Below are 23,189 nucleotides of genomic sequence, written 5' to 3'. Positions count from 1 at the left end.
CTCCCGAGTAGCTGGGACTATAGGCCTGTGTCACTCCACCCGGCCCTTTGTTTGTGTTTTAATTTAGACATCTTGCCTCCTTTGTAATTTTTCTTCAGTTGACTTTCCAAACAGCAGTCTCGTTTTCCTCCCATCTCTCAGGTTACTCCTTCTCTGAGTATAGTTGTGCTTCTCCTTTTGCTTTTTATGTATTCATTGGTACACCCACTCCCTTGGCCATTTTGTGCCTTCACATACTAAACTACTGAAAACTACCAAATTTATATCCTAATCCAGACCTCTTTGCTGAACACTAGGTCCATCCAGGAAATTCTTGGATGTCTAATAAATACCTCAAATTCAGTGTCAACATGTCCAAAGCTGAATTTCTGACCTATTCCCAAAACTGCCTCTCCCTGGTGCCTTCCTTAACTCAATTGCTCAGGCCAGTAACCTTGAAGTCAATCCTGATGCCTCCAGTTCCTTCACGTCTCACATCCAATCTATTGGAAATGCTGTGGCTTTTACCTTCAAAATATATCCAGATCACTAAACCTCCTTAAGCGGCCTCCTTCCTTCCACTCTTATACAGTGTTTTCAAGATAGTAACCATAGTGATCTTTTAAAGATATGACTTAGATGTTGTCATTCTGTGCTGAAAACCCTTTAAGGGCTCCCCATCTCAGAGTAAAAGCTACAGTCTTCAAAGTGACCAGAAGGACCCTAAATTAGGACTTGACAAACTGACCCATGACCAAATTTGGCCCATTGCCTGTTTTTGTATGACCAGTGAGCTAAGAATGGTTTTTATACTTTTAAGTGGTTAAAAAATATCAAAAATTGATCTTTTTTGATGTGAAAATTACATGTAATTCAAATGTCAGTGTCCATAGTTAAGTTTTATTGGAACAGAGCCACACCCATGTGTTCACATATTGTATATGGCTACATTTGCACCACAAAGGCAGAGTTGAGTAGTAGAGACCTTATGGCATGAAAAGCCTGATGTGTTTACTATCTGGCACTTTAAAGAAAAAGTTTGCCAGCCTCTGCCGTGTATGGTCTGGTCCCATCACCCCCACCTTTCTGACCTCTCTGCCCTGGTCTTCCAACCCACCCCACTGCAGGCACTTTGGACTCATTATTCTTCTTCCACTTAATGCAGGCACACTGCTTTAACTCTTTCCCCTCCAGAAGTCCTCAATTCATAGATTATCTGCATGGCTAACTGTTCACACCATCAAGTCTTTGCTTAGGTGCCGCCTTTGCAGTGAACCCTTAACTATCTGTTTAAAATTGCACTCCCCCTCCATGTATTATCTGTGTGTGCTTACTCCGTTGCCTTCTCTACTTCCTTGCTTTTCCAAGCATTTCACACCTTCTAACATACTGCTTAATTTTCTTATTTTTTGATTATTTCCCTCTTCTGGACTTAAACCACAAGGGCAAAGATTTTTGTCTGTTTTGTTCACTGTTGGTAGCCAAAGTGCCTAGGACAGTGCCGGGGGTATTACAGGTGTTCAGTAAATACTTGTTGAAATACATTGAATTTTTGGTTCTTTCATCAAGTGAGTCATCTGTCTGGCTGAATGTTGTTTTGTCACATAAGGTGCCAGTGATTGGGAAGGGCTAATAACTGTTTATTTTAGTGAAGAGATGTGTTTTTCTGTTATCTACTCCTTTGATTGGTTATTCAATAAGAGCTTTTCCATTTTGCTCACTGACAGTCAATATTCAGGAATCTCATTCGGGTTCGACTTAGCTGGCTCATTCAGTATATTTTAGGTTTGGATTATAGCCATCACATCATCTTTGTACATACCGTTAGTTGAGAAAAGACCTTTTGGCCTCTGCCCATTATTGCAAGCCTTCAAGTGATATGGTAGAATAGAGCTTTTCTACCATTATAGGTGTTTTTGGGTGAGGAGGAATAGCTGGAGTTTGGAACTGGGTGAGGATTTTATATTAGCTGTTGATTAGTAATTGATAGGTTTAACCTTCTTGCATGTGCCTTTTTTTTTTTTAACATAAAAAGGAAACTTCCAGAAGAAAATATGGAAAATCAGTGTTCTTTTCACATTAGTATTGCATAGAAATAATGCCACCATGTAGAGAAAGTTGAATTTATTTGAAGGGATTTGGGGAGAGTATTGGATTTATTATGTATTTGCTCTTTTTTTTTTTTTTTTTGAGATGGAGTCTCACTCTGTTGCCCAGGTTAGAGTGCAGTGGCACGATCTTGGCTCACTGCAACCTCTGCCTCCTGGGTTCAAGTGAGTCTCCTGCCTCAGTCTCCCAAGTGGCTGGGATTACAGGTATGTGCCACCACATTTGGTTAATTTTTGTATTTTTAGTAGAGACGAGGTTTCACCATATTGACCAGGCTGGCCTTGAACTCTTGACCTCAAGTTAACCCACCTCGGCCTCCCAAAGTGCTAGGATTACAGGTGTGAGCCACCACGCCTGGCCCCTTAGTGTCTTCTGAGTTGATTCATCTTTGTATTCGCCATACTACCAGGCATATACATACAAATTAATAGGCAATTAGGAAGTATGTATTTACTTGTAAATTTCACATAATTTATCTTAAAGTGATCTTCTTGGAGAGCCAGTGAGGTGTCTTTTTCTAATTTTTTCTTGCCCATATTTAATATAGTAGATGTGTGGTGGTTCTTTCATAATGAAATAAAGCCTATTTATTTTTACATAGCTTGTTTTAGAGAGGTGGCTTGTATTAGTATTAGCAAAATTGAAGGTTTCCTATTCAGTTACTGTTTTGAGAGTAAATTTACTGGATTCCGTAACAAACTGTTTACAAAACATTACTTGGGATTTTTAAAGAAGGTATTTTTATATTCTCTCCATTGTATTTTAGGAAAAAAAAATCCCTGAATATTTAAGTTTCATAGTTTGAATATAGATAGCATAGTTGTTTGTTAGTTTTCAGATTTTTATTTTTTTTTTTGAGACGGAGTTGCGCTCTGTCACCCAGGCTGGACTGCATTGGTGCAATCTCAGCTCACTGGAAGCTTCACCTCCTGGGTTCACGCTATTCTCCTGCCTCAGCCTCTCAAGTAGCTGGGACTACAGGTGCCCACCACCATGCCTGGCTAATTTTTTGTATTTTTTAGTGGAGACGGGGTTTCACCATGTTAGCCAGGATGGCCTCGATCTCCTGACCTTGTGGTCCGCCCACCTCGGCCTCCTAGAGTGCTGGGATTAACAGGCATGAGCCACTGCGCCTGGCCTAGTTTTGAGATTTACCCAAAAACTTGGAAAACTTATGTGTACACAGAAACTGCACATGAATGTTTTTGGGAATTTATTCATAAGTGCCAAAATTTGGAATCAGTCAAGATGTCCTTCAGTAGGTGAATGGATAAATTGTGGTATATCCATACAACAGAATATTATTCAGCAATGAAAAGAAATGAACTATCTATGAAAAGATGGAGAAACCTGAAATGCATATTGCTAAGTGAAAGAAGCTAGTCTCAAAAGACTACATATGATATATAATTCCAACTATATGACATTCTTGAAAAGGCAGAATTATAGACTGTGGTAAAAATTAGTGGTTACCAAGGTCTTGGGGGTGGGGAAGGTGGGTCAAATAGGTGGAACACAGGGGATTTTCAGGGGCATTAAACTGAAACTGTTTTGTATGATACTGTAATGGTGAATGCATGTCATTTGTAAAAAATCCATAGAATGTACAATGCAAAGAGTGAACCCTAATGTAAACTATGAACTTTAGTTAATAATAATGTATAAACATTGGTTTATCAGTGGTAACAAATGTACCACATTAAGGTAATATGTTCAGAACAGGAGAAACTATGTGTGGTGGGTAGTGGGGAGAAGAGGTATATCGGAGTTCTTTCCACTTTCCGCTCAACTTTTCTATAAACCTAAAGCTGCTCTAAAGAATAATCTCCATTAATTGAAAAAATGTGCTCAATTAAAAAGTGACACACATTCCTTTATATGTAATGCCACCTTCTGCGTAAGCTGTTCTTACTAAGGAGAGCATAGTTAATATTTTTCTAGGCTCAGTTTTTCAGAGAAATGTACGTATATCTGATGTATAAACAAAATGTTTTTGTTTGACAGGAAATTTGAGATGTGTTTTTTCCCCTGAAACCATTTATTGAGTGTATACTATTTGTAAGATATTATTAGGTTTTTTGTATAACCTGTCCATTTAGTTTGGAGTAGATACTAGTCACCCCATTTCATGGGTGAGAAAACTCTGACTCAGATAAGGGAAGTGGTGAAGCTAATACTTGACTCCAAAACCTCTGTGCTCTATGGCCACATAGACTTTTTTTTTTTTTTTTGGAAATAGCTGAAGTTTGTCCTCTATAGGAAATGTAAGTCCTTTAGAGCCAAAACAATATTACAGAGGATTGTCTAGATATGAATCTTGGCTCTACTGTTTATAGTCTTATTTAGGTTGTGTTATCTGTTTATGCCTTAGTGTCCTTATGTGTTAATTGGAGACAGTAATTGAGATTGTTGGGAGACTTGAGTTAATATATGAAAAGTCTTAGAACAGTGCCAAGTAGAAGTGTCTGAGCTACATACATGTTATCTCCTAATTAATAGTGGAATTATTTCTCATTTTGTTGAGAAAGGAAACAGAGACCCAAGGAAATTAAGTGACTCTTTGAGTCACATAGCTTCTAAGGGCACATAGCTATTAACTAGCAAAGTTAGTTTTTAAAAAAATTTTAAGACCAGAATTTTGTCCCCTAAGTTGACCTTTTTTTTTTTTTTTTTTTTTTTTAAAGAAAAACTCTTAAAAGCGATTGTAGTTTCTCCATGTCAGTTTAGAGTAAACCAGATATATTATAAATTTGGCCTTTTTCTCAATCAGATTGATAAATAGTGGGGAAAAAGCATTGGTCTGTAATTCAGATTCCAGACCATGTCTTGTCCCTGGTTTGCTGATTCTGTTTCATTTGTAAAATGAGGGTAGAGTTGGTCAGATGATTTTTACGTTTGTTTTAAAGCACCAATAGAACATACAGTGAAATTACAGTGAATAGAGATACATTTTTTTTTTTCCCTGAGTTATTGCACTATGCTGTCATACTCTGAAGTTCCCAGAGGTTCTTGATGTTAGGGTAGTTACCCTCCATGCTAAATGACTGTGGAGTGCTGTACTTTTTTTTATTGGTGATCCATGATTTTTCCACTACATCTGACGCTGTTTCACATAGTATTGTTCTTCCTTTTCTTGCTTCAATCTATTCAATTATTTTGAGACCAGGGTCTTGCTCTGTTGCTCAGGCTGGAGTGCAGTGGCGTGTTCATGGCTCACTGTGGCCTCACCCTACTGGCCTCAAGTGATCCTTCCACCTCAGCTTCCTCAGCACCTGGGACTATAGGCATGTGCCACTATGCCCACCTAATTTGTTAATTTTTTTTGTAGAGTTGGGGTCTCACTGCTTTGCCCAAGCTGCTCTTGAACTCCTAGGTTCAAGTGATCCTCCTGGCCTCAGCCCCCAAAGTGCAGTGGCCGGATCTCAGCTCACTGCAAGGTCTGCCTCCCGGGTTCACGCCATTCTCTTGCCTCAGCCTCCCGAGTAGCTGGGACTACAGGCGCCCGTCACCTTGCCCGGCTAGTGTTTTGTATTTTTCAGTAGAGACGGGGTTTCACTGTGTTACCCACGATGGTCTCGATCTCCTGACCTCGTGATCCGCCCGTCTCGGCCTCCCAAAGTGCTGGGATTACAGGCTTGAGCCACCGCGCCTGGCCTGTGCATTCCTTCTTTAATGTGATGTGAGTGATAATAAAGTTAGTCCCATTTATTAGAACCTGTTCTGTTAAATAGTACCATTATTTTTTTAAAGAGATAGGGTCTCGCTTTGTTGCCCAGTCTGGTCTTGAACTTCTGGCTTCAAACAATCCTCCCATCTTGGCCTCCCAAAACACTGGGATTACAGGCATGAGTCACCTCACTTGGCCTAACTGATAATATTAAGAAACTGTTACTGACAATAGGGTGTTTCCTTATTAAAGGACAGTTAGTTTAAAGGAAAGATATTTAAATGAAGAGAAAGTTTTTTTTTGTGAATTTATCTGATATATGGTATGTAAATTATGTCATCTTATAGCCACATAGTTAAAGCGTGTGCTATATTTCGATGTTAGCTCTGCTTTCTTTTTTTTTTTTAAATAAATTTTTTTCTCCTATTCTTGTAGCTGAGTTTATAATAAGGTATTTCATCCGTGCTCAGAAAAGTTTACTTTTACTCTGTCTGGAATAAAATCTCATAAAAGTGGAACAAAATAGATAACAATGATTAGGCCTCTGGATAGAAATAATGCGGTGGAATTCTGCTGAGAGACATCCAGGGGTAATGAAGTCAGGATCTAGTGAATATTCAGGAGTCTGACATAGCAGTCAGTGCATACAGGCCCAGGGATAAATAGGGTCTTTTGGGAGTTAGGGATTAGAGCCAAAAAAGCATGCTGAATTTTAGACTGAAAAAAAGTTAAAGAACATTGTGCCAACATGTACTCTTTAACGGCAGTATCCACTGTAAAAGCATCATGGAATAATCATTGGTGGTGGTGTATTTTCAGGTGTCTTTACTGAATTTTCAGATGGATCTGAGCAATGCCAGTTTCTAATTGAAAATCTGATGGTTAATTGCAACATTGTTGCCATCAGTAGTAGTGTTACTCTTTCAGGTGGTGCTTCTTGACTGAATTTCTTTGCAGATGTATTTATCTCATTGAGTACAAGTCAGCCATCTGCCACATTGTAGCTATAGGAGGCTTGCTTTTCTGGCCATATCACCTAGGGTCCTGGGCCCAGACCTTCAAATATGTGTTAGCTTTTTGTTCAAACTGAGGGAATTTTCCTCTATTGAGTTTCCTTCTTTTTTATCAGGAACATGTTTATGGGCTGCACACTCAGATTGGAAGCTAATAGTAAATAAGCATTTTTGAAGTTGTTTTCCTCTTCTCTTGCAGGTGTGTTCGAGAGTACAAGCCTTCAAACATATTTGCTATATTGACACTGAGCTGTCAGGGGACTCAGGCTTATGAGGAGGTATTGTTACACAAAACAGTGTCTAGTGAAGACGACAAGAAAGAGGGGAAAAGATCGGAAAAAGAAGCTAAAATACTATAGAAAACCATGGTAGGTTATTGTGGATATTTTCATAATTTAGTTGCAAAAGACTCTAGTAATTTAAAATTGGAAATGTTAACAGTGAGGGCAAATGAAAAACAATGGTGTTAATTTTTGGCTTTAGTGTATCATATAAAGATGGCACTCTACTATTCAAAGCGAATGAATTCAGATTTATTACAAGCCCTGTAAACCGCAAGGTAGGGCCCCGTGAGCCTGTAGACCATGAATTATTAAAGGAGGAAATGCTCATAAATAATATTTTCTAATAAAACTGGCATTAGCAAACTGATACAAATAGCTAAGTTTTTAAGTTCAGTTTTTTTCTCGTGGAAATTAAAAATTCTGAACCAGTACTTTAATTAGTGATATGAATGATGTAGAAGTTTGTAATATGTGTGAATGTTTAACTGAAAAAGCCACCTCTTTCACATACTTTTCAAATAATAGGGTCAAGTGCTGAGTATAGTAGGTGCACTGAATTGAGAATCAAAGAAACCTTGCTTTTTGTAAAGAGTTCAGACCTAAATTGAATTTGTGATGTTAGATGAGGTCATAATCTCTGGTGCCTAGGCTTTTAATTGGTAAAATGTGCTGATTTTTTTTCCCCTTAGTAATACTAAGTAATACTAAAAAAAAAAAAACTCATAATATGAGTTCTGGAGGGTGTTATGTGAATTTTTTTCTCCTAAGTGAGAAAAGGTTTCTTTTTTTCTTTCTTTTTTTTTTTTTTTAAGACGGAGTCTCACCCTGTCACCCAGGCTAGAGTGCAATGGCATGATCTCGGCTCACTGCAACCTCCATCTCCCAAATTCAAGCGATTATCCCTGCCTTAGACTCCTGAGTAGCTGGGATTACAGGTGCCTGCCACCATGCCCAGCTAATTTTTTGTATTTTTAGTAGAGACGGGGTTTCGCCATGTTGACCAGGTTGGTCTCGAACTGACCCCAGGTGATCCACCTGCCTCAGCCTCCCAAAGTGCTGGGATTACTACAGGCATCAGCCACCGTGCCCGGCCAAGATTTTAAAAACACATTACAAATGAGAGAAAAAGCAGAAAATGTTAATCACCAGTATGTTTGGAATATGTTGTTTAGCTGGTCTGTTGGTGATTATGTTTTTTGATTTTTGATTTTTTTTTTTTTTGAGACAAGGTCTTGCTCTATCGTGCAGGCTGGAGTGCAGTGACATGATCATAGCTCACTGCAACTCCAATTCCTTGGGCTCCAAGTATCTTCTTTCTTTAAGCCTCCCAAGTAGCTGAGCCTTATAGGTGCATGCCACCACATCTGGCAAATGTTTAAATTTTTTGTAGAGACAGGGTTTTGCTTTGTTGCCCACGCTGGTCTGGAACGCCTTGGCTCAAGGAGTCCTGCTGCTGCCTTAGCCTTCCAAAGTGCTGGAATTATAGGCATGAGGCACCATGCCCAGCCTGTTGGTGTTTTTTTTTTAAATGTTACTTGCTTTTAAAAATATTTGTGCCAAGGATTATAACTTAATCAGCTGACTCCTTGGAGAAGAAATTCTGATATTTTAGATCTAGATGGTGGGAACAAATGTTAACTTGGGATTTTCCCTGTCATTTAGTTATGTGGTGAAATGTGAAAAAACCACACTGATTCTTTTGTAGCTTACCATGTGAATTATTTACCTCTCATTCCGCTCATTTCTTATTGTCTTGATATTCTTAACAACTAAAAGAAATGCTTTATTATTTGTCAGAGTGGATGAAGATGTCTTCCTTAGTTTATTCTTTTTAAATTCAGCTTAGATTTTCTGTTGTATAAATTTTGTGTTTTTATATAATTTAATTGATGAATATTTTCTGGTTTCTCTTATTACTTGCCTTTTAGATCTCAGATTGCAATGAGAATTTTTTCTTTCTGTATAGTTCTTCTGATAAAATGTTTTGTCTTTTTTTTTTTTTTTTTTTTTAAGAAAGGGAGTCTCACTCTGTTGTCCAGGCTGGAGTGCAATGGCACGATCTCGGCTCACTGCATTCTCTGCCTCCCAGGTTCAAGTGATTGTCCTGCCTCAGCTTCCTGAGTAGCTGGAATTCCATGTGTGCGCTACCACACCTGGCTGATTTTTTTTTTTAGTAGAGATGGGGTTTCACCATGTTGGCCAACTCCTTGACCTCTGATGATCCATCCTCCTCGGCCTCCCAAAGTGTTGGGATTACAGGTGTGAGCCACTGTGCCCAGTCTGATTTATTTTTTTAATACTCAAAGAAAATCTGTTGTTTAGCGCTTATTTGAGTAAGTAAGATTTCTCTGCATTTCTTCAGTTTTTCCTGTCACCGTTTTTTTTTTTTGTTTTGTTTTTGTTTTTGAGATGAAGTTTTGCTCTTGTTGCACAGGCTGGAGTACAATGGCGTGATCTCAGCTCACTGCAACTTCTGCCTCCTGGGTTCAAGCGATTCTCCTGCCTCAGCCTCCCAAGTAGCTGGGATTACAGGCATGCACCACCACGCCTGGCTAAATTTATATTTTTACTAGAGACAAAGTTTCTTCGTGTAGGTCAGACTGGTCTCAAATTCCTGACCTCAGGTGATCTGCCTGCCTTGCCCTCCCAAAGTGCTGGGATTACAGGCATGGGCCACCATGCCCGGCCTGTCTACTGTTGTATCATAATGCTTATCCTGTCACATCCAGTAGAATATTAGATGTCACATTTTTAGATTTAACACTGGCAGTGTTATTTGTGTGTTAAATGACAAATGTTTATGTAATGTAGCAGTATGCAGTTTTGCTCAGGTGTGGCCAGTGTGCAGGACCAGGTAATTTAGCAAGTACATAAGCCTAGCTAACAGCCTAGCATGTCCAACTCTTTTGTTCTCTAGTACTTATTTTGGGATATATAAATATGTTTCACTAAGTGTTTAAAAAATTTGTTTCTTTGTGGCAAACTGCACCAGTTGGAAAACTGGTTGTGGACATTGAGCAGGAAAAACATCTGGACAGGTGATTTTTATTGAGAAAAAGAAAAGCTTTATAATCTGTTTTAGCTCTGTTTTTATATAATGATAGAGGTTTTCAAATGATTACCTTTTCAATCAAAGTTTTTTTTGCTTTATAGAGGACAGTGACACTATAGTGTTAATTTACTGTTATCCAAAGATAATGTGATTTTTAAACATAGATATTCAGACAAGAACAAAAGAGACAAGACTGTTCATAAAAATTGAGAATGTTTTAGTTTGCGATGGACTTCAAAACAAAATATTTACCATGTACTAACACATAATTTCATGTAAGTAAAGACAGTATAACCAGCTTTTAAATAGAATATTTTAGGCTTTATGGAAAACTCAATAAGTTATCCTTGTTCATTTTGCTGTGTATTGGTATAAGTGTCTTCGTGATATTTGTAAATTTGGAAAAATTTAAAGGTTTTTGCATGTGTGACTCATGAGTGTATAGAATCTACTCTGTTAAATTTTCATGAAATTCATTCATTTTCTGGGTGCTGGTCTGTTCCACTGATTTGATATTTCATTTTAGTTAATGGTACCACCCATCCATATTTGTAGAGTATTTCTTGATACTCTCATTTATGTTTTTCCCCAAATGAGCTTTAAAATGATTTTTGTTGCGGTTTAAGTAAATCAATCCTGAGGAGATTTTGATTGAGAATATAATATATTTGAAAGTTAGCTTGTCATTTTGCAGTGTGTATTTTTCCCACTCTGCATTTGGAATGTGTCCCACTAATCTATTTAAAAAATTAAAGCCTTGCACCAAAGGTTTGAATGTCAAATAGTGAACACTATTTTAATGTTTTTAAAATAGTTTTCTTATAGTGTTCACAGATAACTTTTTATTTTGTATTATTCTATATTGTGAAATCCCACATTCTAAAATTTAAATAGAGATATGGGTCTTACTCTGTTGCCCAGGTCAGAGTGCAGTGACACAATGGTAGCTCACTTAACCTTGAACTCCTGGGCTCTAGGGATCCACTTGCCTCAGCCTCCTGAGTGGCTAGGACTGTAGGTGCCAGCTACCATGTCCAGCTAATTTTTTTTATGTTTTGGAGAGATTGTATCTTGCTACATTACTAGCCAGGCTGGTCTCCAACTTCTGGCCTTCAAGCAATCCTCCCACCTCAGCCTCCCAAAGTGCTGGATTATAGGCGTGAGCCACCATGCCCAGCCCTGAAATCTTAATTTTTTTAAGGTTAGAAGTCTTTGGCAGTTTGGAAAGGTTAGAAGTCTTTGGCAGTTTATGAGTCACTCACCATCCTGCATTTCTGGGACTCTCTTGAAGCTAAGAAGTATCTAATTCTTGTAGATGATGCATGATGTGGATGACATTTTTTGAAGTATTATTCAGAATATGTCAGTTCAGCTAAAAGATAACTTTATTCATTTATTTTAGAGACAGAGTTCACTCTGTTGCCCAGGCTGGAGTGTGGTGGCGTGATCTCAGCTCACTGCAACCTCTGCCTCCTCAGTAGCCGGGACTATAGGTGCATGCCACGACACCTGGCTAATTTTGTATTTTTAGTAGAGACGGGGTTTTACCACGTCGGCCCGGCTGGTCTCAAACTTCTGACCTCAAGTGATCTGCCCACCTCAGTCTCCCAAAGTGCTAGGATTACAGGCATGTGCCACCGTGCCTGGCCAAGATAACATTATTTATAAATAATGCCAAGAGTGACTGAGGTGAACCTTACCAAAACATGAGTGGAAGATCTCTTTGTTTTCTGGTGAGGAGAGGAGTTCAATAGAATGCGGTTTTACTTCCCACTCTTGAGCAGTTTTTTCTTGTTTCAGTATTAACTCTTTCACAGTAGACAATCAGTGCTATGGATTGGCTAAAGATATAGTTGTATATTATCCTTTTCAGGTGATGTTTCTTTTGTTGAAGTAATTGTTTTCATTCTTCTTAACAGAGATCTATTCGATCTTTTGCTAATGATGATCGCCATGTTATGGTGAAACATTCAACAATCTATCCATCTCCGGAGGAACTTGAAGCTGTTCAGAATATGGTATCTACTGTTGAATGTGCTCTTAAACATGTCTCAGATTGGTTGGATGAAACAAATAAAGGCACAAAAACAGAGGGTGAGACAGAAGCGAAGAAAGATGAGGCTGGAGAAAACTATTCCAAGTGAGTGTGGACTGACCTCTGGGACGCTGTGCTAGAGTGCACAGCAAAGCTCTAAGGTCTTGCTGGATTGAGTGTGTGTTAGTGCTGTTTTTTGGATTTTGTCTTATGCTCATATAAGACTATAACCAAGGAAGTAAATGTTACATGGAGATTTTCTGAGTTAAATTTGAAAGGAAAGCAAGAAAAGAATAAAGATTAGAGCCAGAGAAAGAAAATGGACCTGTTCAGGATCCCTTTTGAGAGAACACCAAGTCCTTTAAAATCATCATGTTTGAAAGTTATGATCTTTTTCCTGTGTTCATTCAGCCTTCTAAATTTTGAAATAAATAGTAGTGTTTTTGATCTCTGGGGAGATCATAAAGTATCATTTTTGTAAGGCATTTAAAAATCCTTGTGTAGAAGAAAGAGTGTAGGAAAATATATTTTAAAGGTATTTTTGACTGTATCTACCTCATTGATTCCCAGGAATTTAGCAGTGTCTTGCATATCGTAATTGCTGTTTGTATATTTGTGGATTGGATAAAGATCTAATGGGAGCCACACCCTTCAACAATTATAGTAGCATATTCTAAGTGCTGTAACAACAATAGATTAGTGAAACTGAAATGGTACCTGGAGTTAGATTATAACCTTTTTATGCCAGGCTAAGCTTAAAGTTGCTGTTTTGAGCAGTTGTCACTATGATTGGAATAAGTGTCTAACTTTGAAAGATGGAGCTCATTTGACTATACTGTAAGAATAAATTTAAAAACATTGCTTTGGCTACAATTTGTAAATGAAAGAGGTTACAGAGTTTTTGCAGCTTTTAACTTTAAATCAATGTGGTAAATAATAGTAGGAAAGTATTGATAAATGGATTTTCTTCACTGATAGTATAACCTTTTTTATCTTCAGATGAAAGATAATCAGTGTGTCAGTTTTATTGCTGAAGAGCATAATTTTTTTTTTTTTTTTTTTTTTAACTACAGGCAGTTTATACATTGTGTCTGGTCATAGTCTTGTCAGTTTGAAGGTTCTTGGAAATGTAGTGTAATTTTTCTCATATATGATGTCTGTACAAATGTTACTGTTAGATTTAGAGTTCATGTTCATTAGTAGTAGTACCTAATTATTTAGTTCTATGTGTATCTCAGCTCTTGTGCAAGTTAAATAGTCATGCATTCCAGATTTAAATTGCACTTTGCTACATGTTTATGTCATGTTAAAAACTTTTTTTATTGTGGTAAAATATATAACATAAGATTTGCTATTTTTACTAATTTTAAGTGTACATTTCAGTGAAGTTTAGGTCTTTTTAATTTTCTAATTTTGTTGCTTCTCAAGCCTGGCGTATTTTGGAAAGCACTCCTATAGACTTGCTTAACTGGATGAGGTCTGTGATTTAAAGACTTTTACAGGATAATATGCTCCACACTTTTATTTGAAGTTTTATTTTTATTTTTATTTTTTTAGAGATAGGGTGCTCTGTTGCTCAGGCTGGAGTGTAGTGGTGTGATCATAGCTTATTGTAGCCTTGAACTCCTGGGCTCAAGTGATCCTCCTGCATCAGCCTCTTGAATAGCTAGGACTGTAAGTGTGTGCTATCAAGCCTCGCTAATTTAAAAAAAAATTTTTTTTTTTTTGAGAGATAGCATCTTGCTACATTGTCCAATCTAGTCTCAAATTCCTGACCTGAAGCAATCCTCCTGCCTTGGCCTCACAAAGTGCTGGAATTACAGACATGAGCCACCATGCCATGCCTGGATTTTAAAATACACTTCTGTGTGTGGATGCTCTTGGTTGTCTATATACAGTCTTTCCGTTTTGTGGAACAGTCCCTGGTTGAGCCCTTGCCTGTGATCCTTCCCATGTGGTGGAACTCAAGGAGTGCAGAATGATTCTATTCTTATATCAGAGGCAGGCATGTCTTCCAAGGACAGAGTTGTATTCTGGTAATAAACATATATTGTGCGCCTGGTGAGTGTTAACCACTCTGAAGGACACAGAGATGGGTGGGGGGTAGCTTGTATTTATTAAGCAATTAAGCATTTTCCATTGCCAGGCACTGTTAGGCAGCTTTTACCTATGCTCTCTTAATTTGACTTAATGCTTTACCTTTTTAAAAATGGATTCAAAAGTCAACTTATACAAGGTCCTACAATATATATTATTAGGAATATTATAATTTTGTTAATTTTAAGAAATTTACATATACTAAATTCAAATACATTGGGTTGCTTGCTTTACAGTAATTGCTATGTTCCGGTTTTTAAATTCAAATTCAACTGTTTGAATTAGGAATTTATTTTCTGCTCAATCATGCTGTCTTCTACCTGTGGGCTGACAAGACCAAGTATATCATAATTGTGGTTTAGAATTTAATAACTGAGCTAATAATAGCTACTGTTTATTGAGTGCCAACTATTGTACTACAGTACTTTTCCTATTATCTTGCAACAAATCTACTAGTCTCTAATATTATTATCTTCCTTCCTCCACTCCTGTTTTACTTGTGAAATTTCCTGTGCTCCAAACTTGGTTATAAAAAAACGAGTGACTCAGAATCATTAACAAACTTTAACTTGCTTAAGGCTACTTAGTAAATATGTGTGGTTGAGCCAGGATTCATATTCAAGTTTCTCTGACTCCAGATCCAGGTTTCTTAGCATCTATGCTTCCATTTCCTGTGAATAACATGTGAAAATACAGAGCAGGGAGAGACGATGATGTGCTGGTTCTGGGAGTCTGCAAAAGCTCTATGAAGGAGGTAGCACTTGGAATAGGCTCAGAGGATGGATGGGTGGATAGGGTTTTGGCAGGTGATGAAAGTGAAAGAAAAAAAATAAATCTCAGCACTGATCTAGGTATGAGAAAGTATAGGAATTGTTTGAGGAATAATAACTGTTACTTACTGAGCTGTTAGTATCTATTGGGCTCTGGCCAAAGTTTATTACATATATTCTCACTACCACTCTGTGAGAAAGGTATTATTCCTGTTTTACAAATGAGGAAGCAGGTTCAAAAGAAGTCAAGTTATTTGAAATTTGTCCAATGTCACACAGTAAGTAGCAGAGCCAGGATTTGAACCAGGAAGCGATGTCATTTTCTAAATTGCTTTCCAATATGGTAGGTGTCCAAGTGTTTAGTGGGACACCAGGGAAATAGTAGGTAGAGTGTTATCCAATCTGTGCCTTTGGAAGATTATTCTGGTTGCTGTATACAGTACTTTGGAGATGACAGAGGTCAGTCAGAAAGGCCAGTGAGGAGGAGGTTATTGAGGTGGTCTACATGAGAGGTAATAAAAGCCTGAAGAAACTGGTTTGCAAGTTTGATGGTGGTTATACAGGGAGAATTTATAAACCATTACAATATTAGATTTGGAAAAATGAGAGGACAAGGATACAGAGAAAGAAGAAATCAAAGATGACTGATTCTCTATTGTTAATATCAGACAATTGCTTACACTTGGGTCACCTGCTTTAAAATGCTTTTTATGTCTATATTTATACCACCTTTATCGTTTTTCATTGAATTAATGTTTATTGAATCTCTATAAGTGTGCCAGGCACTGAACCCATGGCTGGATTATTTATAACTTCCTTTCTAGTTTCCACTGCCACAATTTGTTTCTCTCCTTTCTCCCTTTCCATTTTATTCTCAACTCTACTGATTCTTACCCAACTCTGCTGATTCTTTGCTTATAGCTAGAATGACTGTTTTCCATCTAGGCAGATCAAGATTCTGCTGAAGTCAGACTTTCAGTTTGCCTTGCTTGACATCTCTAATTTTGACCTCTCCCTTTTCTGAACTTGGGAAGCAATCATATAATGTAAGGGACCTGAATGTTGTGGTCAAAATAACTTAGGTTTGAATTTAGGCTTTGCCATTTTACTTTCGTGGTGAACTTGAACAATTAACTTTTCTGAGGCTCACATTTCTTGTCTTCCAAATGGAGGCTTGTGGTGAGATTTAAGTGAGAATATGTGACACCTGTTTGTGCTCAGATGTTACTTTCTTTTCCCCTTTTAAGCAGGGCACTTACACTGTTACTGCTTTTGTTGCTTAACTACAGAGTAAGCCTCAGGAGCAAGAGAGACTGTAACTCCTGTAATATGTTTGCCATACTCAAACACTTGCTTATTTGTTGAAAGACAGTTAAGCTTAGTTAATATTTTCACTTGTGATTAAGACAAGTGAATCAATAAGAAACTTTTAGAATTAAAATCAAGGATAGATGAGCACTCTTCTTATGCACCATTCATGAGTTGATGTTCTTTGAGTGTTTGCTTTTTTAGCTACTCCTGGATTTGGAATACATATGCTGGCAGTTTAATCTTTCCTTCCTTAGCTCTATACTTTTATCACATTTTTCTCCTTTCCCCATAAGCTGATATGGAATGGGAGGCACTTTAGAATGATATAGTTGGGAGGAACTTTAGCTCATCTAGCCAATAGTCATTTTACTGTTGTGGATACTGAGTCAGCAGGCACCACGAGTAGAATCCAGGTCTTTTCGATTTCTGTGCTGATGTTCTTTCCCAATATACCATGGTATTCATGTTCCTCACAAATTTCCTAATTACTCCTAAAACAGAAGGAAGTTTATTTTATTTTTATTTTTTGAGACAGGATCTCATTCGGTCACCCAGGCTGGAGTGCAGTGGTGCAAACATGGTTCAGTGCAGCCTCGAACTCCTGGGCTCAATCCCCTCTTCTTAGCTTCCTGAGTAGCTGGCACTACAGGTGCATGCCACTATGCCTGGCTAATTTTTTAAAATTTTTTTGTGGTGACAGGGTCTTTCTGTGTTGGCCCAGGTTGGTCTTGAACTACTGGGCTCAAGTGATCCTCCTGTGTTGACCTCCCAAAGTGTTGGGATTACAGGCATGAGCCACTGCACCTGGCCAGAAGGAAATTTAAAAAGAACAATTTGAAAAAATATTTAAGAGGATGCAGTATTTTTTAGTTTTCTTAAGCAATATGAATGTAGTAAAGAATTACAAGATCTGTAGTATGAAATATGTTCCCCATTGAATCCTTGAGGAAAGATAGATACTTTATAAGCCTCAAATCTGAGACTTAATTTTGTGGATACCTGGATGTCTGGATTTACATACTCCCTTATCAGTTCATAAGGATATTCAGGAAGCCAAGTGATGATTAAGTTATAGTTTGGGAAATAGGTTGTGAAAGTAATCATGCAGACTTTTATTTTTAGGGATCAAGGTGGTCGGACATTGTGTGGTGTAATGAGGATTGGCCTGGTTGCAAAAGGCTTGCTGATTAAAGATGATATGGACTTGGAGCTGGTTTTAATGTGCAAAGACAAACCCACAGAGACCCTGTTAAATACAGTCAAAGATAATCTTCCTATTCAGATTCAGGTGAGTACAGTTTAACTGCACCTCTAGGCGAATTTGTAAAAAGGTGAAAATAGGTAGTGACTTTGAAAAAATTATTAACCAGAATTGATAATAGCAAGGATAGACACAGACAAAATAAGTACTGCTACTCTGGGTCAATGACTAATTCATCACAGTTAAAGCAAACTTCTGGTGATTTGTACTCAGAATATATTTACTAAATTAAGATGGCCGTTAAGGAACTGTCTTAAACTTTTCCGTTGTGTCTTGCTGAGAATCTTCATTTTTTCCAGACTAGGTCTCACCATTATAAAGTTCTTGGAAGGGTTGGTATAATGCAGAAAATAATTGGAAGATTGAAAACAACTTAGACTAGATACTTTCTAGAGACTAAGAGACTTTCTTATCAATGAGAGACTTTCATAGAAAGTAATTTTTAAAACTGAAGACTCAGTTTTTTATCACCTGTTAATGGGAAATTAACAGTTTTTGTTCTGTTAATGGGAAATCACTGTTCATTTCTTGTCTCCAAACCTTTTTTACACTGGGATGCATTTAGAAAAATTTGATGTTGGCATGTTCCCTGAAGGATGCTGCTGAAGGCTGAAGCCTCCTTAGGGATGAAGGTAACCATTCTGGGGTTCTGGTCATCTAGGACCTGCCCTGCCAGCCTACCCCAAGGACTCATTGCATCACTGGGAATCTGTGATTATCTTTCAGTATCAGATGCATATTGTCTGTGGTCCAATTAAATTACAGCTTTTGATAATTTTATATCAGTTTGTCTTCATATCAATGTCATAGAAATAAATATTGGTCCATAGGTCCAAACTTGTGAATTGTTGAATGCTTCCCTCCACCACTCACTTTTTAAAATTTAGTTTCTTTTATTTGTATATCTTTTAAAAGGGGTCTTTTTTTAAGATGTATGAATTCTAAGTTTGTTTTTATTCGCTTTGTTACTAGATCATTTTCTTTTATATTCACCAACTGACCCTCAAAACCATCTCTGATTTTTTAGTACCATTCTTGACATTCAGATTTATTTTACTGATTGGCACATTCTCCTGTATTAATTTTGGAGACACTGTTTTATCATTTTGTCTTAATATATGGTTTTTAAAGTGACAGAACATACTTGGCTTTTCCACTTTCAATTTTGATGGAGAAATGTTTTCTGGTCTTTCATAGGGTTGAATTTATTTATCTTTCCCTCCCTTTTAAAAAAATCCTTTTGTGATCATTTGGGGGAAGGAGAGTGGAATATAGCTTTATGTATTAAACATGGAGTAAAGCTTTACTAAGTGGAAAGCTCATTAATGGGCTTTCTGGCTAACTATACTTGTAGTTTATTAGAATATTAATAAAGTTTCCATTTCAATTTTTTATGTTGTTTTAGCATTTAATCTGTATTTCTGCTGTTAGTATAGTAAACATCGTTACCCTTAAATCTAGAATTATCAGAATCAGACATACTAGTGGCTTTTTCACCCACCTCACCCCCTTTCTGTTCTTTTCATGAATCTTGTTTCTTATGAGAATGATCATATTCCTCATCCTCAGATGTTGCAGCATTGAAAAGGGGTTGAGAACCAGTGCAGTAGTAAATTGGAGTTCATATTCAGAAAATCTGTCACATCTTTCCTGTTTTGAAGATACAGAAGATTGGGCCAAGCTTTAGTTGGCATTGTTCGAGCTTTCTCTGTGCAGATCACAACTTTGTGAACTCCACATTGTTTCTCTCTTGAGTGAGGGTGTTTATTTATGAGCACCGCAGTTTAAAAATGTTCTTTTCTAGTTAACAAGTATTCAAGGGGGTTACCCTAGAGGGTGTACAGGGTATACACACCATCTCAAATTTTAGGAGACTGAAGGTTTTTAGGCTAAAGAAGACTGAAAACGATATAAATATCTTTAGGTCTTCGAAATGTTATCTGGCAGAAGGTAAAAGAGGTGTGAACTCTTAAGACTAATGGTGGAAATTAGGAGAAGTATCTTTCAATTTAACATAGCATAGATTTATTGTTGGAGAAATCCAACAATAAATCTATGTTTGGGTAAAGATACATTTTCTTATAAAATGGGGATGATGATTGTACACTAATCTCAGATTAAAATATATACATGTACACACATGCCCACATATATACACATATGTGTACGTGTATTGTTACTAATAATATTCATGAAATTGTTTTAAGTGTGACTTTTACAATTAAACCTTTCACCCCGAGCACCCTTTGCCCCCGCCTCCCCTCGCCCTGCCCTGTTTTCATGTTGTTTGTGTGGAAAACCAGTATCTGATATGATATTATTTTCTTATGGACCAAAAATCTTTTTCCTGAGCACTTAACATAGCAAACCTTTCAATTATCTAACTGCTTTAGTTAGCTGAGGTTATACCTTACCTTTTCTCTTCATATTCTTTCCTAAGATGATTTTAGAACTAATTTGAGCAAAGGAGGAGGAGGATGACTAAAACCAGAAATCACTTAAAATTAGTCTAGCACAAAATGCATATCATATTTATTATTTTGGGTGTGTCTTATGGTGATTGACATGCATAATTGAAAAATGTAGTTCAATTTATTCTTTGACAGACATCTTTAATGCTCTTTTAGTGACAAAATGAATGTGAGCTGTTTTTTGCAGTTTCTTTATATTCTGGTTCTTTTATCTACTGTATGGCCTTTCCCTTCCTTGGCTTCCTCTATTCAAAAGTAGGATAATGAGTTTTCCCTTTCCTACTTTTTTGGGATAGTTTAATGATAAAATGCTATTTTTATGTAAGTGACTTTGAATTCTTTGAATACACACTGATGAACAGGGACCTGGTAGTGTCTCCATTCAGCCTGGCTACTGTATGCCAGGTAATAGATACTGAATTTCAACACTAAGAAAAAAAGCCCTGTATAACTTATTAAATCATATATTTAATGTATAGTAATATAGTAAGCATAACTTAATATATAATTCTGATCGGATGATTACTTTGTGGGAGGCCCCTACTTAAATTGTATATTTGTTTATATTTGTATGTTAAAAGAAGCAATGTAGGTTTTCTGTAGATGTCAGATGACTTGTCCCATAGCGGTAGGTCCCATTGGAAGATCTCTGAGACCTGTTATCAGAGAAGGGAAGAAGTTACTTGTTTATACTCATTGTTTCCTCCTGGTGAGTGACTGTGCAGAGATACTTTTTCATTGGTGCTTATTTGGTGCTCTTTGAAAAGCTCCATAATCTTGTAAGTTTTTGCCAAGTAGGAGTTCCTGTTTAGGCTGTTCTACAAAAAGAGCTATTGTTTTGGAGAGCAGTCCCAGCTATTTATTATTTTATAATAGTTCTCTGTATTAATTTTAAGAACAATAATTTACCATTTATCACATACTGATGCTGTTGGCATTTTACTTTCAAATATTAGAATGGTTTTAAATATTGTTTCATAATTGTATGGATGGTTGACATTGTGATTGCTTTTTAAAGAATGGAGAAAGAGGGTTTTCTTGGAAGTTGGGAGGAGAGAAAAGTGTTATCCCCAGTAAAGAACTAGTTACAGGCTTTCTTTGCCGTTTGAGCACGGTAATATTAATAGTTAATAACATTTGAGAACTTAGTACAACCATTCTTTTTTTTCTTTTGAGATTTCAGTCTAATTAACTGGGTGATTTTGAAATCTTGGTGACTTTCAGAAACTCACAGAAGAGAAGTATCAAGTGGAACAATGTGTAAATGAGGCATCTATTATAATTCGGAATACAAAAGAGCCCACACTAACTTTGAAGGTGATACTTACCTCACCTCTAATTAGGGACGAAATGGAGAAGAAGGATGGAGGTACACATGCATATATATGTATATATTTGTTGTTGTTGTTTGTTTTCTTCATATAAAAACTATGTTAACAATGTTTTATGGATTTAGGAAATAACAGCCTTTGTTTGTTTTATGCCACTCTATTTAATAGTATTTTAAATGGCTTTGTTTCTACATAATCAGTATATTTTGCAAAAATGTATGAATTCAAAATATAAAATGTTATTTCAAAAACCTGTACTTGTCTTGTTGGTTTTAACTCTGCTTTAATTTTTATACCATTTGCTGTTCTGTTTTACTTTGTCTAGTATTGCATTAAGTTATTGGTATCAGCCAACTTATTCTATGTAGTTTGTCTTAATGGTCAGATTTCAGGATTAAATGTGGTCCAAAACATTTTATTTTCAAATTTACTCATTGTTCCAAAATTACTTGCATCCTGGTTGGGCGTGGTGGCTCATGCCTGTAATCCCAGCACTTTGGGAGGCCGAGGTGGGTGGGTTGCTTGAGGCCAGGAGTTCGAGACAAACCTGGCCAACTTGGCGAAACCCCGTCTACTGAAAATACAAAAAAATTAGTCAGGCGTGATGGTGGGCGCCTGTAATCCCAGCTACTCGGGAGGCTGAGACACGAGAATTGCTTGAACCCAGGAAGCAGAGGTTGCAGTGAGCTGAGATCACAACACTGCACTCCAGCCTGGGTGACAGAGCAAGACTCCACCAAAAAAAAAAAAAAAAAGAATTACTTGCATCATATTGCTCTTGACTTCTAATAGCTATATAATCTTGTAAGATTTGTACATGTCTGTGTCTAGACTTGTTTTATAGTGTAAGGGATGTAAATTGGGTGATTGAATTTTTTTAATGGATAATGTTGAGTAAATTTTTTCTAGGAGGTTTGTGACCCTGTTAACATTTCGAATATGATTTATGTGAGAATCATTCTTTAAACTAACTTTCTTCTGAAGTTAAGAAGAATTGCTGTCTGGCAATGTCATCCTCATAAAAGTAGAGTGAGAAATCTATTCAGTTATTGGTAGTTTTGAGAAGTTCATGATGGGGTTGTGGTGGGCTTCTATTTCTGATGTTTTTATCCTGTCAAGTTAGCTTGTTTCTGCCTCTCATTCCCTTGAAACTTGCCAGGTGATATTTCTCCTGTGTCAAACCTTTGACCAACTGGCCACTCTGTCATGACAGTTTAGAGGCAATGCAGCCTATCTGGGCCAGTGGGGACTCCCTGTTGCTATTTTTCATCACCAGACTTTCAACAAGTCCGTTGCTTACTCCCTTACCTGAAATACCAGTGCCACAATAAATATTGATCAGTTTCTTAGTTTATTTCAACTTGGTGATAAGGGTAGAGAAAAAGGTAACAGTAAAGTTGGAATTTTAATTTTTGAGAGACATGACTCATAGAATCACTTAAAGTGGTAGACTCTTTTTAAAAAAATGCTTTTTGGGATAACTAAAATCATCTGTATCATAACTCAACAGATACAAACCAGACACATTTATGAGTCATATTTTAAAATCAAAGGGCATCCAATCTAATTGAGCTTATGCCTATGCATTAAAATTTTTTTGCTGTATGTAGTATCTATAGCACCTCTGAAGAACCAATCTTAAATGGCTTAATGTTTTTAACAGCTTTACAGTTCACCATTAACTGTAGAACTATAAAATGATTTCTGAAGTGTCAAGATAAATGTTAATTCTGGTAAGATGTGTTCTACTTGACCCTCTAGTATAAAACCAACCATTTCTAAGTAGTGTTGTAATTATAGGTATTATTA

General features: G+C 37.0%; 1 protein-coding gene across 4 annotated transcripts in view; it reads left to right on the top strand.

Annotated features, from left to right (window-relative positions):
* STRBP (spermatid perinuclear RNA binding protein) overlaps positions 1-23,189 on the top strand; it is a 165,235-nt gene that overhangs the window by 80,618 nt on the left and 61,428 nt on the right. For all 4 annotated transcript variants that reach the window (XR_004053964.1, XR_004053963.1, XM_030919488.1 and 1 more), the window contains exons 2-5: positions 6,968-7,136; positions 12,024-12,244; positions 17,440-17,605; positions 21,274-21,418. Coding sequence is in view for 2 of the 4 variants with exons in the window: in XM_030919488.1 (XP_030775348.1) it covers positions 7,134-7,136; positions 12,024-12,244; positions 17,440-17,605; positions 21,274-21,418 (535 nt within the window). In the remaining 2 variants the exon portion in view is untranslated. The remainder of the gene's footprint in view (positions 1-6,967; positions 7,137-12,023; positions 12,245-17,439; positions 17,606-21,273; positions 21,419-23,189) is intronic.

This window comes from Rhinopithecus roxellana, chromosome 16 (genome assembly GCF_007565055.1).
Source record: "Rhinopithecus roxellana isolate Shanxi Qingling chromosome 16, ASM756505v1, whole genome shotgun sequence".
NCBI lineage: Eukaryota > Metazoa > Chordata > Mammalia > Primates > Cercopithecidae > Rhinopithecus > Rhinopithecus roxellana.
Note: the sequence above shows the minus strand (reverse complement) of the source record. Positions and strands in the feature narration are given on the sequence as shown.